Source organism: Tachypleus tridentatus, chromosome 7, assembly GCF_004210375.1.
Source record: "Tachypleus tridentatus isolate NWPU-2018 chromosome 7, ASM421037v1, whole genome shotgun sequence".
Lineage (NCBI taxonomy): Eukaryota > Metazoa > Arthropoda > Merostomata > Xiphosura > Limulidae > Tachypleus > Tachypleus tridentatus.
Window position 1 is genome coordinate 7,222,811 of NC_134831.1, and position 17,729 is coordinate 7,240,539.

Consider the following 17,729-nt stretch of genomic DNA (forward strand, 5'->3'; position numbering starts at 1 on the left):
ACTTTCAAACGTAATAAATGTTTACTAATTAATCACAATAAAGGCTTGGGCCATACTTACGATTTTTATGTTTGTGTTATTGTTTTTGAAATTCAAACTTTCTACTGGCAACATGCAATTTTTAAACACTCCACCATTGTTTATTTCCCTGATATTCTGAAAAAACTTAACACGTTATATATGTTTGGAAAGTTATGTTCATTGTCTATCATTTAGAAATTATTGTATGTTTGCACTCAGACAGATTTGCCCCAGAACACTGGCGACATCAAACTGAACGCTTAAGAAAGCTTTGCCCATACTTGTCCATATTCATACACATTCGAATGAAAATTCTTACCTAACATGCCAGTAGGGAACTCACTTGGAGCATATTTCACAATTCCTGACCCGACAGCTGACTGAGTAGCGATCCACATGTAATTCATTCCAGTAAGTCCCAGATCATTGGCTGCTCCCATGACGCTGCTACCCTCATCTTTGGTGACGTAAAGAACAATAACACGAGCGTCACTATTTTTTAAAACTTCCAATTCTGCCCGTATTTCATTTTTTGTCTTTCCTTTTATAACGAAGATATCAAGAATGTTGAATCTAACAATGGAAAAAAACGGCATAAATTTACGGTTACAGTTCGACAATTACTTCTAAACTAGGAAAGAGAACTGCTAATTATATAAACGTTGAAAATGGGTTAACCCTAAATTAAGTAAAGGTTTTTAAGATACGTTGTTTAATTATATTAACACAAATATATATGTCTGATAGCAATGACAATGTGTGTGTTTTTCGTATAGCAAAGCCACAAAGGGCTATCTGCTCAGCCCACCGAGGGAAATCGAACCCTTGATTTTAGCGTTGTAAATCCGGAGACATACCGCTGTACTAGCGGGGGCTAGCAATGACAAACATGTTTAATTAAACAGTAGATCCTTGCCTTCTCCTAAATCATTCTACAAAACAGCTTCGGCCTGGCATGGCCAAGCGTGTTAAGGCGTGCGACTCGTAATCCGAGGGTCGCGGGTTCGCATCCCAGTCGCGCCAAACATGCTCGCTCTTTCAGCCGTGGGGGCGTTATAATGTTAGGTCAATCCCACTATTCGTTGGTAAAAGAGTAGCCCAAGAGTTGGCGGTGGGTGGTGATGACTAGCTGCCTTCCCTCTAGTCTTACACTGCTAAATTAGGGACGGCTAGCACAGAAAGCCCTCGAGTAGTTTTGTGCGAAAAAACAAAACAGCTCAGCTTTGCATTTTATTCTTTCTTATGCACAAAATGTAGCTCATCTAGTAGTTTAACAACAAGTCTGGAAGGCTTATAGCACTAAGAACTAGGTTTCGGTAACTGTGGTAGGCACAAAGTAGAAAGCCCATTGTGTAGTTTTGCGCTTGACAACAAACAAACAAAATAAAAACGTGGCACATAAATATGTAATAAAAATATTACTATAGTTTATTTACACATCTGTTTTGTAGTTGGTCAGTAATAATTTTACACTAATACAATGCTAAAATTCGGTTTGGTTTGTTTTGAATTTCACGCAAAGCTACTCGAGGACTATCTGCGCTAGCTGTCCCTAATTTAGCAGTGTAAGACTAGAGAGAAGGCAGATAGTTCTCACCACCCACCGCCAACTCTTGGGCTACTCTTTTACCAACGAATAGTGGGATTGGTCGTAACATTATAAAGCCCCCACGGTTCAAAGGGAGGGCATGTTTGGTGTGGCGGGGATTCGAACCCGCGATCCTCAGATTACAAGTCGAGTGCTTTATTCACCTGGTCATGACGGACCCTGAAATTCAGAGTTTGATAAAATACTGTGATATGAAAGTCAAAAGATACAGTTATTAATGACGTTTTAGGTTTAATTTGTTTCTTTAGAATTAAACACAAAACTACACAATGGGCTATCTGTGCTCTGCCCACCACGGGTATAGAATCCCAGATTTTAGCGGCGTGAGTCACCAGATATATCGCTGCGCCACCGGGGAGCTTAAGGCTTAAAGTTTATATATTTAGCGTACTGACTGGGGCTGAAGGAGAATCCTAAATTGGAATAAAAGCTTTCGCTTCGCTGGTTAATTGGGTAGTTAATTATGACAAACGTTCCATAGCTTGGTAATTAATCATAACAAAACTCTGCATCGTTGTCCAAACTTTTAGATAGCCAGATGCATCGCGCGTGAAGTTCGCCAATAAAAAATAACTAGTGAACGAAAAATTTGTGAATGTAATCAGTAGAAAGGAAATAGGGAAAAACTACTGAAATTAATTAATCCGTTTTCCAAGTTTCCATCAGAAGAGACGGAAAACGTGAACAAATAAAATGCATTGAAAACGTGTTTGTTTTTCTGAATTTCGCCTAAAGCTATACGTTAGCTGTCCATAACAAAGCGCTTTTAGATCAGAGGGAAGGCAGCTAGTCAACACCACTCACCGCCAACTATTGGGCTACTCTTTTACAAACGAATGGTAGGATTGTCCGTTACATTGGGCTCGAATTGGAAGTCAAACATAAATTATAAATATTTTGACTAAGTCAATTATCTGTACAAAGAAATATTACAAAAAATGAAATTATTTTGTTTAGATATTTGTACAAAATTACGCAACTAATAGTTGCATAAGCGGACCGACATAACTAGATGGTTAGGGCGCTCGACTCGCAATCTGAATGTCGCGGGTTCGAATCACTTTCACACCAAACATGCTCGCTCTTTCAACCGTTGAGACGTTATAATGTGACGGTCAATCTTATTATTCATTGGTAAAAGAGCAGCCCAAGAGTTGGCGGTGGGTGGTGATGTATAGTTGCCTTTCTATAGCCTTAAACTGCTAAATTAATGCTGGATATAATAAAAATAAAATCATAAAAATCAAAATTATTGTTAAAATTCTGTGTCAATATAAAAATTTTCCAATTTAAAATATACATTTTGTACACTTTAGACTAGCTTATATCAATTAGAAAGAAAGTGTCTGGCGATTGACCTTTCGCTTTGCAGTGAAAGAGGAAGCTAGTGAAACATCTATTAAAATATTGTTATTTTTGTAAATGACAAACCTTTTTAAATTGAGACTTTCTGAAAAAGACGCCCATGTAGTGCTCTGCCTTATAAAATCACAGAAAGTGCAAGATGTTTTAGAGTTATCAACGTTAGTATAATTTTAGGAGCACAATTAAAAACTAAATTTAAATATAATAAATAATTATCGAAGAAACTTTGCGGTTCTAAATTTTTATTTATTCCTATTACAATCAGATCTGTTAAACGCAAGTATGAACAACATGTTTCAAGGAATATAAAGGAACTCAAATTTTGTTCTAAAAAACACACTTTTCTAAATAGGTTTGTCAGTTTAGATTATGTACGCACTGTTTCTATACGCATCAAACAAGCTCACTTGAAATCGATACTTTGAAGAACGAGATCTCTGACAGCGCGCACAAAATCGTCATGTCCACCAATAAGACTGGTAACGATTGAAAACTGGTGCCAAAAGTATCTTTTCAGGACACTCAATATGGCTGCAGCCTGGTGCTCCATAGAGGGCGCTAACTGGAGAATCCGTGAATCCGAGACACGCTGAAAAAAAAAAGAGAAATAAGTACTATAATCTCTGATTAGTTGGCAGTAGAATTAAATAATTTAATAGCTTTTAACTTTGAATAATTTATACCAACTGTGTTTATAACAGTTTGTTTTAGTTTTTTTGAAATTTCACACCAAGCTACTCGAGGGCTATCTGTGCTAGCCGTCCCTAATTTAGTAGTGTAAGACTAGAGGGAAGGCAGCTAGTCATCATCACCCACCTCCAACTCTTGGGCTACTCTTTTACCAACGAATAGTGGGATTGACCGTCTTATTATAACGCCCCCACGGCTGAAAGTACGAGCATGTTTGGCGCGACGGTGATGCGAACCCGCGACCCTTAGATTACGAGTCGAAAGCCTTAACACGCTTGGCCATGTCGGGCCACGTTTATAACAGATAAAATTAATGTTTAGGCTGACATCTTGAAGAAAAAAAGGTTTGTGTGAAAATCCATATGAGATGTTTCTTTGTTAATCTTCGAGAATAGTTAGTTACTCGAGGGACATCTGCTTTAGCCTTCCCTAGTTTTGAGAAGATAATGTAGATAAAGAAAAACGACCAGTTAATAAAAATGATCACATTATAACGCTCTCACGGTCAAAAAGACAGTCGCAATTAATGACAGGATGCGAACCCGTGACCCATAGATTATGAGTCGAGTATATCCCATGTCTGTTTTATCCAGCTTTTAGAAACCATTCAGTAAAAACAGTGTGTGTGTGTATTAAAAAAAACTGTGGTGGGATTATGGGTATGAGTTCTCTTCACCCTTAGAAGTTCTGTTTAGGATGATGAGACAATCATTATCTTCGTGACTAAACACTCAAAGTGACTGGTTGCTGTGGTTACCGTACGATAAGACGGAATAAGTTCACTCGTTAATTAATAGGAAACAAAATATCAATGAACGTTTCTCGGTTGATCGTATCTTTCTAGAAATATGGTTCACTTACGTAAATCTTATTTTAAACAGTTTAACCCTAAAACCCTTTACACTGTGGATACGTGTTAGCTTACCAAAGCTTATATAAGTGTTGTGTTCACTCTTGCCTTGAAAATAAAATTAATCGATAGGTACGCGCTGCACTTACGCACACACACAGATATAGATAGATAGACAAATTTTGTTTGTCCATAATCGTGACTTGAGACTTAAAATAACATTTTGAAAACTTTTAAATTTCATTTCTAATACAACATAACAATACTAACCAAACTATCAACATTAAACAATCAACGATACAGCGACACTAACCAATCGAACAAACCAACGACACAGCGACACTAACCAATCTGGCAAATCAACGACACAGCGACACTAACCAATCTAACAAACCAACAACACAGCGACACTAACCAATCTAACAAACCAACAACACAGCGACACTAACCAATCTAGCAAATCAACGACACAGAGACACTAACCAATCTAACTAACCAACGACACAGAGACACTAACCAATCTAACAAACCAACAACACAGCGACACTAACCAATCTAGCAAATCAACGACACAGAGACACTAACCAATCTAACTAACCAACGACACAGAGACACTAACCAATCTAACAAACCAACGACACAGAGACACTAACCAATCTAACTAACCAACGACACAGCGACACTAACCAACCTTACAAACCAAAGATACAGCGACACTAGCCAACGTTCAAACCAACAACACAGCGACACTAACCAGCCTCACAAACCAAAGATACAGCGACACTAACCAACTTTACAAATCAACGAAACAGTGACACTAACCAACCTATCAAACCAATGACACACCAACACTAACCAACTTAACAAACCAACGAAACTGTAACATTAACGAATCTAACAGACCAATGATACAACGACACTAACCAACCTTAGAAACCAACGACACAGCGACACTAACCAATCTAACAAAACAACGACATAGCAACATTAACGAACCTAACAAAACAACAACACAGCGACATTAACCAACTCAACAAACTTACGACATAACGACACCAGCTAAGGCTTTCAGTGTTTTTCAAGCGACCTTGTACTCCAGAGTTTCAGATGGATGGTATTAATACATTTTGACAGCAGCCAGCTTGCTTTGTGAATCTCAGTGAACTGTTTACGTCTATGTATCCAGTTCTAAAGTCAACAATCCAATAGAGATTTCTGACGGTGTCCATTGATATGCTAATAATGTATTCCAGGAAAAAGACCAGCCATGCATTGAGTAACAATGTAGTATCACAGAACACTTAACACTTATATTTGAATACTGTAATGAATTAATTAAGGAGAGAAGGGTATTTGCAAAATATGTAAAGATGGTTGAACATATGATGTATTAGTGACAGAATATGTTAGAAAGACATTTTAATTTTTTTGATAATTATTAAACCATTGACAAAATCCTGGTCTCTTAAGGTTCTTCAGGTCTTTATTAAGCGGGCATGGCTAGGGAGTTAGGAAGCGCTTGACCCTTAATCTGAGGGTGGCAGTTTCGAATCCTCATCCCACTAAACATGCTCTCTCTTTCAGGCGTGGGGGCGTTATAAAGTGAAGGTCAATCCCGCTATTCGTTGGTAAAAAAGTAGCCCAAGAGTGGGCAGTGGATGGTAATGACTGGTTGCCTTCCCTTTATTCTTTCACTGCTAAATTAGGGACGACTAGCGATGATAGCCCAAAGCTACTCGATAATTAAAAAGAAAAACAAACATAAAATCAGCCCTACCTATGAATTGTCTGTTTGGTTGCTGTTAAACACAATGGGATCTTCTCAGTGCAGTGATTGAACCACATATTTTAGCAATATAAAACTTTCGATCTCACAACGAGAGCAAATATATTAATAAAATAACGATAGTCCACACCAATGTATTGTTCTGGTTATTGGTAAAAACTATTGGGAGCTAACGTGTAGAAAATGCGGTACATTATCTTGAAATTCCTATCTTAAAAACCTTCAAATTTCAAAATTATTTATGTAATTTTCATAGAGACGGATTGATTACTGCCATAATTAAATAAATACAAAATATATTTTCACGTAGTGAAAGATTGTATTCTATCCAAAACTCACTGTTAGAGCCACACAAGTGTACAATTAAATTCTAACAAACTATATGCTGGACAGAATCACAAGATATTACATTTTCTAAGGAGAGTCATGTCTGTATTGACGGCAACAATTTGAACAATAAACGAGTATTGTATTAGATGTCATTGTAGGATGAACCACTCACGAAGAACACGAGTAGCTGCTATTAAATGGTCAATTTGTCATTAGTACAAAAAATTCAAAATAAAAGTGAGTTACATCTGCTTTACGTAGGGCATTGTACCTTGTTTTAATGCTGTCATAACTATACCGATGTGTGGTTGTGAACTTTTTTTCCAAATGTCCTGTGCCAGTCTTCACAATATAGCCAGTTTCTTTGGTTGTATTTTGACTCAGACAGCCTTGATCATATTCCTATCGAGACTTTGTGCTGGTTAACTCGAGATTGTGGGTTTCCAACGACCTCTAGTTTTTACTCTCCAATATTGGGAACGTTGTCTTGCGCAAATGTGAATCCTTGTGAACAAATCTTTTATTTTTTTCTCTCTGGTGGATCAGAATATGCCTGTACCTATAAACATTCAGGAATCCATCAATTCTGTGTGGGTTTTTATAGATTGACTCAGATTCAGACTACATCTTTATTGGTGAACGTCATTAAGTAGAGTTTGATTAGTGCACCACTCACAGGCCCAGCATGGCCAGGTGCTTAGGGCATTCGACTCGTACTCTGAGGGTTCGAATATCCGTCACACCAAACATGCTCGCCTTTTCAACCGTGGGAGTGTTATAAATGTGACGGTCAATCCCACTATTCGTTGGTAAAAGAGTTGGCGGTGGGTGGTGGTGACTATCTCCCTTCCCTCTAGTCTTACACTGCTAAATTAAGGACGGTTGGCGCAGATAGCCCTCGAGTAGCTTTGCACGAAATTCAAAAAACAAACAAACAAAACTGGTCCACAAAAAATGCTTAACTTAAAGTTTTGAAGAAAACTAAATAAATTTAAAATTAATTCAGTATAGTTTGGACTGTTATGTGAAATACTTTGTAATCGAATTCATAAATACAATTAATTAACAGGCAAAACGGGAAATATCCGTTGTGTTTTCTGTTGCTAATTTTAACAGAAGAAAAATCTGTAAAAAATATTTATCTGTTAAACAACAAAATAAACCATTTTTATCCAGGAAGACTCTGGAACTTCTTCAAAACGTTGTCGAGGTTCAAATGCATTTATTAAAAGAGAAATACATCATGGTGGGTAAGCGGTAAGTTAATGAACTCACAATGCTAAAATCTAGGGTTCGATTTTCCGCGGTGTAAACAGCATATAACTAAATGTGAAATTTCTCAAATAAAAAGAAAGAAAAATTAAATTGTTTTATAAAAAATGGAAGGTTGTTTTTAAAGCAAGGCTAGATTAGGTTATCTGCTGTATCAACTGCGGAGAATCGAACCCTATATTTTAACGTTGTAAAATTACCCTTGTTCCACCAGACACGACAAAAAGACGAGAGAAATTATTGCATATTCCGATTCGTTGTTAACATTTCTTTTAATTCCCTATTTTTGTTTTTTGAATTTCGCGCAAAGCTACACGAGGGCTATCTGCGCTAGCCGTCCCCAATTTAGCAGTGTAAGACTAGAGGGAAGGCAACTAGTCATAACCACCCACCGCCAACTCTTGGGCTACTCTTTCACCAACGAATAGTGGGATTGACCGTCACATTATAACGTCCCTACGACTGATAGGGCAAACATGTTTGGTGTGACGGGAATTCAAACCCGCGACTCTCAGATTACGAGCCGAGTGCCTTAACCCACTTGGCCATGCCGAGCTTTGATAACGTGCTTGAAAAAGATTTATAACGCTAAAAATCGGGTTTTAGTATCTACGGAGGGTAAAGCACAACTATGATACTATCGGTACATTGCTTGTTGGTTAAACACAAAACTGTTGTATGGCTTACCAAATAAAGAAAAGATAAACTATAGCTTTTACTTTCAGGTTGTCATGACCCTTTATTCTGGTTGACAAGTTGTAGGTTTTATTCTGACAGGCTTCCTTTCACTTTCAATACTTCTTTTGGAACCGGTTACTTGGTTAGGGAAGACTTACGAATATTTACTTTGTTTCCGCTTTTCAATGTCACGTATATAGAGAAAAAACTTCTAAATGTGAGGTTAATTTTAAGAAATATGCAGAACGAAAAAAAATTTAATTAGTATATTAATTATCTAATTTTATTAGTTCATCATTTATCTGAAATGTAAAATGAATTAAACTTTGAAAACTTTGAAAAGAGGGATTTTTTTATTTGTTGGTACAAATTTTCTAATTCACATGATGGAACTGGCAAAGGATTTCTATGGGTCTTACATAGATCTGGTTTGTTTTGAATTTTACGTAAAGCTACACGAGGGCTATCTGCGCTAGCCGCTCGTAATTTAGCAGTGTAGGACTAGAGGAAAGGCAGCTAGTTATTACCATCCACCGCCAACTCTTGGACTACCCTTTACCAACGAATAGTGGGATTAACCGTCACATTATAACGACCCCAAGGATGAAAGGGCAAGCATGTTAGGTGCGACGGGGATTCAAACCCGCGACCCACGAATTGCTGGGCGCTCTGCAAAGGGCTGTCTATTCTCTGCGCACCTCAAGTATCGAGAGGCGGTATAAGTCCACAGACATGCCGCTGTGAAAGTTGGGCGGCCGTGAAAGAAAGAAATTTCTTTTTTTTGTGCTCTTTATTGTAGTTTTAGTGTAGAAATAGTGGATTTCACCAACACATTTTATGGAGTAAAGTTAGAATTATAATAGTAATAATTACACCGTGTAACAAAATTTTACTTTTTCTTGTTCCTGGGCATAAAGTGTTATTTCCCAATTGCTTATGCCTAAAGACATGGAAGAGACCTATTTTTATCTTCAAACTTTGCTTTTGTAACCTGAGTAATGAAATTTTCAAATTTACCCATTTTCTATAACATTCCAGGTAGATTGAGTGCTGAATAGCTGATAGAGAATTTGTTCGAACTTACAAGAATTTTCTAGAATGTTGTAGAACATACAAGAATTTTCAAGAACTTTCAAGAATGTTATAGAGCTTCACTCGTCAAAATGGGCTCTGCTTCTGTCACAATGTATCCGGTCTGTGCGAGGCAATTGGAACTGCCTTTAACCCGAACGAGTGGCACCTCTTCATTGATAGCTCATCCAGAAGATGTGCTGCTCCCTAACGGGAATAAGTATCTGTTTCTTCCTTTGGCTCATTCGGTGCACCTCAAAGAGGAATACAACAGGATCAAGACCTTGCCTTGAAGTCTGACGAGTATGGCTGGGAGGTTATTGGAGACTTCAAACTGGTGGCATTACTGATGGATCTCCAAGGAGGTTTTACCAAGTTTCCTTGTTATCTTTGTCTTTGAAACAGCAGGAACACCGTAGCGCACTACAACAGGAACTACTAGTCACACGGACCGACTTCTCTGTGGGTAGGCACAATATCAAATGTGGGCCACTAGTGGCCCTCCAGAAGGTGTTGTTCCCACCACTGCACATAAAATTGGGCCTTATGAAACAATTTGTCACAGCTCTTGATAAGGAGTCTGCAACCTTCAAGTACCTTCGAGACTTCTTCCGTAAACTGTCTTTGGTGTCTTTGTTGGACTACAAATAAAGAAGATCCCTGAGTGCACAGAATTCTCCAAGAAGTTCAGTAGAAAGGGAAAAAAAGCTTGAGGCAGCTTTGTCGCAGTGGTTCGACGCTTCTTGGGTAATCACAAGGCCGAAAATTATGTGGAATTGGGTGAGGCTCTGGTGAAGAACTATGGCAAAATGGGCTGCAGGACGTCCCTGAAAGTCCATATCTTTGACGCTCATCTTGATCAGTTTAAGGAAAACATGGGAGCATACTCAGAGGAGCAAGGCGAGCGCTTCCATCAATGTATACTGGACTTTGAACGCCGCTACCAATAACGAAAACATGATCGGAGATTATATTTGGGGGCTGATACGTGAAAGTGATTTACATTACAGTCGCAACTCTCGAAAAATTAGTCATTTCTAAACATTTTTGTTAATTTTTGTATAACTTTAGTATAAACGCATGTAAATCTTGATTTATATGCTGTTTTATTCGGACCTTATGTAAATGAAAATGTGCAAATTTTCCTGTTTTTACATAGAAAATAAGTTACTTTCTAAATGTCACAATCCAGGTCACAAGAGCAAAGTTTGAAGGGAATAATGGCTATTTTTTGTACTTTTACAACATAATCAACTAAGAAATAACACATACTATCAGTGAACAAAATTGGTGTTACATGATGTTATAGTTTATATGCAAAAAACTGAATGTTATAGTTGTATTTCAAGTGCCGTCGTTGGGACAGCAGAATGTTTACAGACTCACAACTCAAAAATTCAGAGTTCGGTTCGCCGCGGTAGATACAACAAATTGCTCAATGTGGCTTTGTCCTAAAAATAAACGATTGCATGTGAAAAGATTAAAGTACACAGGTAGTGTACGCAACAATGTTTACTAATATTATTGAAACCCTGTAAACAACAATAAATAAACAAAAGTATATAGGTAGTGGAAATAACAATGTTTACTAATATAATTGAAACCCTGAAAACAATAGCAAACAGAGAAACAACAGTCCTTACTAATATTACCTTTAACCTGTAAACAACAATTAAGAAACAAAATTATATTGGTAGTGCCAACAACAACATTTAGTAATATTACTGAAACCCTGTAAACACAATAAAGAAAAGTATACTGGTAAAGGCAACAATAATGTTTACTAATATTACTGAAACCTGTACACAACAATTACACACAAAAATATACTGGTAGAGCCAACGACAGTGTTTACTAATATTAATGAAACCATATAAATAACAATAAACTGGTAAAACCAACAATAATGTTTCTTAATATTACTGAAATCTTGCACATATCAATAAACACATAAAAGTATACTGTTAGAGTCAACAATAGTGTTTACTAATTTTACTGAAACAATGTAAACAACAATGAACAAACAAACAAAGATATATAGGTATTGCCAAAATCAATGTTTACTAATATTACTCAAACCCTGGAAACAACAATAAACCAACAAAAGTTTATAAGTAGTGCCAACAACAATGTTAATTAATGTTACTAAATCCCTTTTAACAACAATATACAACAAAAGTATACTGGTACAGCCAACGACAAATCTTACTAATGTTATTGAACGCTATAAACAACAATAAACAAACGAAAGTACATAGGTGGAGCCAACAACATTGTTTACTAATATTTCTGAAACCCAATAAAAACAATAAACAAACAAAACTTACTGGTAGTGCAAACAACAATGTTTACTAACATTATAGAAACTTTATAAACAACAATAAACAAACAAAAATATATAGATAGTGCCGAAAACAATGTTCACTAATATTATTAAAACCCTGTAAACAATGATAAAGAAACAAGAGTATATAGGTAGTACCAACAACAATGTTTACTAATATTACTGAAACCTTGTAAACAACAATAAAGAAACAAAAGTATACTGATAGAGCCAACAACATTGTTTTTTTTAATATTACTGAAACCCTGTAAATAACAATAAACAAATGAAAGTGAAGTGGTAGAGAAAAAAACAATGTTTACTGATGTTACTGAAACCCTATAAAAAACACTAAACAAACAGAAGTATATAGGTAGTGCGAACAACAGTGTTTGCTAATGTTACTGACACCCTGTAAGCAACAAAAACAAACTAAAGTATACTGGTAGAGCCAATATCAATGTTTACTAATACTACTGACACTAACTAAACAACAATAAATCAACAAACGTGTGCCGAGAACAATATTTACTAATATTACTTAACCCTATCAAGAAAAATAAACAAACAAAAGTACACTGGTGGTTCTTACAACAATGCTTACTAATATTACTGTAACAATGTAAACAAGAATAAACAGTCAAAACTATGTGGGTAATTCCAAACACAGTGTTTACTAATATTACTGAAACCTTGTAAACAACAATAAAGAATAAAGTATATAGGAAGAGTCAACAAAATGTTTATTAATATTACTGAAACCCTGTAAACCACAAAAAACAAACAAAAGTATATAGGTAATTCTAAAAAAGAATGTTTGCTAATATTACCAAAACCCTGCAAACAACAATAAAAAAGTATACTGGTAGTGAAAAAAAATGTATTATAATATTATTAAAACCCTGTAGACAACAATAAACAAACAAATGTATATAAATATTGCTAACAACAAGGTTTACTAATATTACCGAACCTGTATAAACAACAATATACGAACAAAAGTATGTACATAGTGCCAAAAAGAGTGTTTGGTAATATTACTGAAACCCTGTAAACAACAATGAACACACAAAAATATACTGCTAGAGCCAAGAACAGTGTCTGCTAGTTTATTACTGAAATTTTGTAAGCTTCAATAAACGAACAAAAGTATACTATAAAGCTAACAATAATATTTACTAATTTTACTGAGACACTGTAAACAACAATAAGCTAACAAAATTATACTGATCGAGAAAGCAAAACGTTTACTAAATTACTGAGACCCTATAAACAACAATTAACGCACAAATTATACTGTCAGGGCCACGAACAGTGTTTACTAAAAGTACTAAAACCCTGTAAACAACAATAAACAAACAAAATTTTCAGGTGGTGACAAGAACAACGTTTACTAATATTACTAAAACCCTGCAAACAACAATAAACAAAGAAAATTATACAGGTAGTGCTAACAATAACTTTTACTAATATTACTGAACCCGATAAAAGACAATAAACAAACAAAAGCATAGAGGTAGTGTTAACTACAATTTTTATTAATATTGCTCAACCCTATAAAAAACCAGTAAACAAACGAAAGTGTACAAGTAATGCCAACAACAATGTTTGCTACTGTTACTTAAAACCTTTAATTTTATAAAGAAACAAAAGTATATAGGTAATGCGAACAATGTTTACTAATATTACTGAAACTCTGTACACAGCCATAAAAATCAAAAGTATACTGGTTGTGCGAACAAAAATGTTTTCTATTTTAATGAAACCCTGTAAACAACAGTGAACAAAAAAGTGTACTTGCAGAACCAAGAAAATGTTTACTAAAATTACTGAAACACTGGAAACAACAATAAACAAAGAAAAAACAATGTTCACTAATATTACTGAAACCATATAACCAATAAAAAACAAAAAAATATACTCGTAAAGCGAACAATAATGTTCACTTATATTATTGAATTCCTGTAAAGAACGATAAACAGACAAAAGTATACTATTAGAGCCAATAATAATGTTTACAAATGTTACTAAAACCCTGAAAAAACAATGTACAAACAAAAGTATTCAGGTTGTGTCAACAACAATATTTACTGATATTACTGAAACCATGTAAACAACAATAAACACACAAAATTATACTGTTAGAGCCAAGAATCGTGGTTACTAGCATTACTGAAACCCTGTAATCTACAATAAAGAAACAAAAGTTTACAGACAGTGAAAAAACAACAGTGTTTACTAATATTGCTAAAACAAAATAAACAAATGTAAACAAACAAAAATGCACACATAATGCCATAAACAATGTTTCTGAAACTCTGTAAGCAACAATAAAGAAACAAAAGTATATCGGAAGAGCTAACAAACATATTTATTAATATTACTGTAACCATGTGAACAATAATAAACAAAAGTACATAAGCAATTCGAAAAAAATGTTTACTAATACTACTAAGATCATATAAACAACAATAAACGCACTAAATGATACTGTTTGGGTTAAGAACAGTGTTCACTAAAATTACTGAAACTCTGTAAACAACATTATATAAGGAAAAGTATAAAGGTAGTGCTAACAATGATTACTAACGTTAGTGAAACCCGGTGAAAAACAATAAACAAACAAAAGCATACACGTAGTGCGAAAAACAATGTTTAATAATAGTAATGAACCCCATAAACAAACAAAAGTATACAGGTAGTGACAAGAAGAATGTTTACTAATATTACTGAACCCTATAAAGAACAATAAAAAACAAAAGTATACAGATAATACAAACAAGAATGTTTACTAATATTAAATAAGTCCTGTAAACAAAAATAAACAAAGAAAAGTGTATAGGAAGTGCTAACAATAAGATATCTAATATTACGGAGGCCCTGTAAATAACAATAAACAAACAAAAGTATATTTGTAGTGCCAACAACAATGTTTACTAATATTACTGAGACACTCTATACAACAATAAACAAACACAAGTTACTGGTAGCTCTAACAGCAGTGTTTACTCATATTAATGAAACTATAAACAACAATAAACAAACAAAAGTATATAGGTAGTGCAAAAAACAATGTTTTATAGTATTACTCAAACTCTGTAAATAGCAATAAACAAACAAACAAAAGTATATAGGTAGTGCCAAACACAATGTTTACTAGCTAATATTACTGAATCCCTGTAAACAAAAATAAACAAATAAAAGTGTATATGTAGTGCCAACAACAATTTTTACTAATGCTTCTCAAACCCTATAAACAACAAAAACAACCAAAAGGATACTGGTAGTTCCTACAACAATATTTATTAATATTACTGTAACAATGTAAACAACAATAAAGAAACAAAAGTATAAAGATAGTGCCAACAACAATAATGCTTACTGATATCGCTGTAACCCTGTAAGCAACAATAAAGAAACAAAATTATATCGACAGAACTAACACAAATGTTTACTAATATTATGGAAACCCTGTAAACAATCAGAAACAAGGAAGGAAAAGTATATAGGTAGTGTCAACAAGAATATTTACTAATATTACCGATACCCTGTAAACAACAATAAAGAAACAAAAGTATACTTGTAGTGCAAACAACGTCTACTAATATTAGTGCTATCCTTTAAAGAAGAATAAACAAATAAAAGTTTACTGGTACAGCCAAAAACAGTGTTTACTGGCATTACTGAAATCCTTTAAACAACAATAAACAAAAAAGTGTACTTTCTGAGCCAACAATAATGTTTAGTAATGCTACTGAACTCTATAAACAACAATAAATAAGCAAAAGTATAGAAGTGATGCCAACAACAATTTTTACTAATATTACTGAAACCCTATAAACTACAATAAACAAACAATAGTATATAGGTAGTGTCAACAAGAATGTTTACTAATATTACTGAGACCCTATAAACAACAATAAACAAACCAAACTATATAGCTGGTGCTAACAACAATGTTTACTAATATTACAGAAGCCCTGTAAAGAACAAAAAAAAATGTATATAGGAAGTCCCAACGACAGTGTTTACTAATATTATATAAACCCTGTAAACAACAATAAACAAAAAAAGTTACTGGTATTGCCAACAGCAATGCTTTCTTATGTTACTGAAACTTTATAAACAATAATAAAGAAACAAAAGTATACAGATACAGCCGAATACAATGTTTACTAACATTACTGAAACCCTGTAAACAACAGTAAATAAACAAAAGCACAAAAGAAATGCTAACGACAACGTCTAGCAATATTATTGAACCCTATAAACAAACAAAAGTATACTTGTGGAGTCAAGAAAATCTTTACTAGTGTCACGGAAACCCTGTAAAGAACTATAAACGCACAAAAGCATACTGATAGATCCAAGACCAGTGTTTACTAGTATTACTGAAACCCTGTAAACTTCAATAAACAAACACAAGTATATTGATAGAGCAAAAAATAATGTTTACTAATATTACCGAAACCTTGTAAACAAACAAAAACCAACAATAGTATACTACTCGAGCCAACAGCAATGTTTACTAACATTATTGAACCCTATAAAAACAATAAAGAAACACAAGCATACAAATAATGCCAACAACAATGTTTACTAATGTTATTGAAACCCTATAAACAACAATAAAGAAACAAACAAAAGTATATACGTAGATCAAACAAAAATGTTTACTGATATTATCGAAACACTGTCAACAACAATAAACCAACAAAAGTATATAAGTAGTGCAAACAACTATGTTTACTTATATTACTGAAACCCTGTAAACATGAGTAAAAAATATACTTCTAGTGCCATCAACAGTATTTACTAAAATTACTGGAACCCTGTAGACAACAATTAAGAAACAAAAGTTACTAATAGTGCAAACAACGATATTTACTAGTGTTACTGAAACCCTATAAACAACAATAAATAACCAAAAGTATACAGGCAGAGCCAACAACAGTGTTTACGAATATTACTGAAACCCTATAAACAACAAGGAACAAACTAAAGTATACATGTAGAGCCAACAACAGTGTTTACGAATATTACTGAAACCCTATAAACAACAAGGAACAAACTAAAGTATACAGGTAGAGCCAACAACAGTGTTTACGAATATTACTGAAACCCTGTAAACAACAAGGAACAAACTAAAGTACACAGGTAGAGCCAACAACAGAGCTTACGAATATTACTGAAACCCTGTAAACAACAAGGAACAAACTAAAATATACAGGTAGAGCCAACAACAGAGTTTACGAATATTACTGAAACCCTGTAAACAACAAGGAACAAACTAAAGATACAGGTAGAGCCAAATGTGACTAATGATGAAATTTGTAAAGTAAATTTCAACATTTTGTGTTTCAGTCTAACGAAGGATCGCTGATGAACATGAAGGGTTGTTGTACAATGTGTATATAACTCTGGAGTGGATGGTCGTTGGATTAGAAACAAAAGACTAGAAACTGAAAGGTTTGGAAGGAAATTGTGAAGTAACACTAGAAAGGCTATCTTTCTTTTTAAAGTTTTTGAGTTTTTAAATGTCCTAGTAGATGAAAGATATTTTTTATTTCTTGCTATAAGAGTTTTATTTTTTTTTATTTTTAAATGTTTCGGTTACGATGTATTTGTGATAATCCCGAACGTTGCGATCACGCTGTATTACTAATAATTCCAAATGTTTCGATCATGTTGTATTCCTTATAATCCTTAACGTTTCTACTATCATTGTGCAATG

At 34.5% G+C, this 17,729-nt stretch overlaps 1 protein-coding gene across 2 annotated transcripts in view; it reads right to left on the bottom strand.

The window, feature by feature from the left end:
* LOC143255050 (glutamate receptor ionotropic, NMDA 2B-like) overlaps window positions 1-17,729 on the bottom strand; it is a 97,416-nt gene that overhangs the window by 38,950 nt on the left and 40,737 nt on the right. Inside the window, exons 2-3 of one of the 2 annotated variants that reach the window (XM_076510091.1) lie at window positions 3,403-3,584; window positions 365-594 (exon numbers count right to left, since the gene is read on the bottom strand). In XM_076510091.1, coding sequence (XP_076366206.1) covers window positions 365-594; window positions 3,403-3,584 — 412 coding nt within the window. Of the gene's footprint in view, window positions 1-340; window positions 595-3,402; window positions 3,585-17,729 lie in introns of both variants that reach the window. The other variant, XM_076510090.1, reaches the window with a different exon arrangement.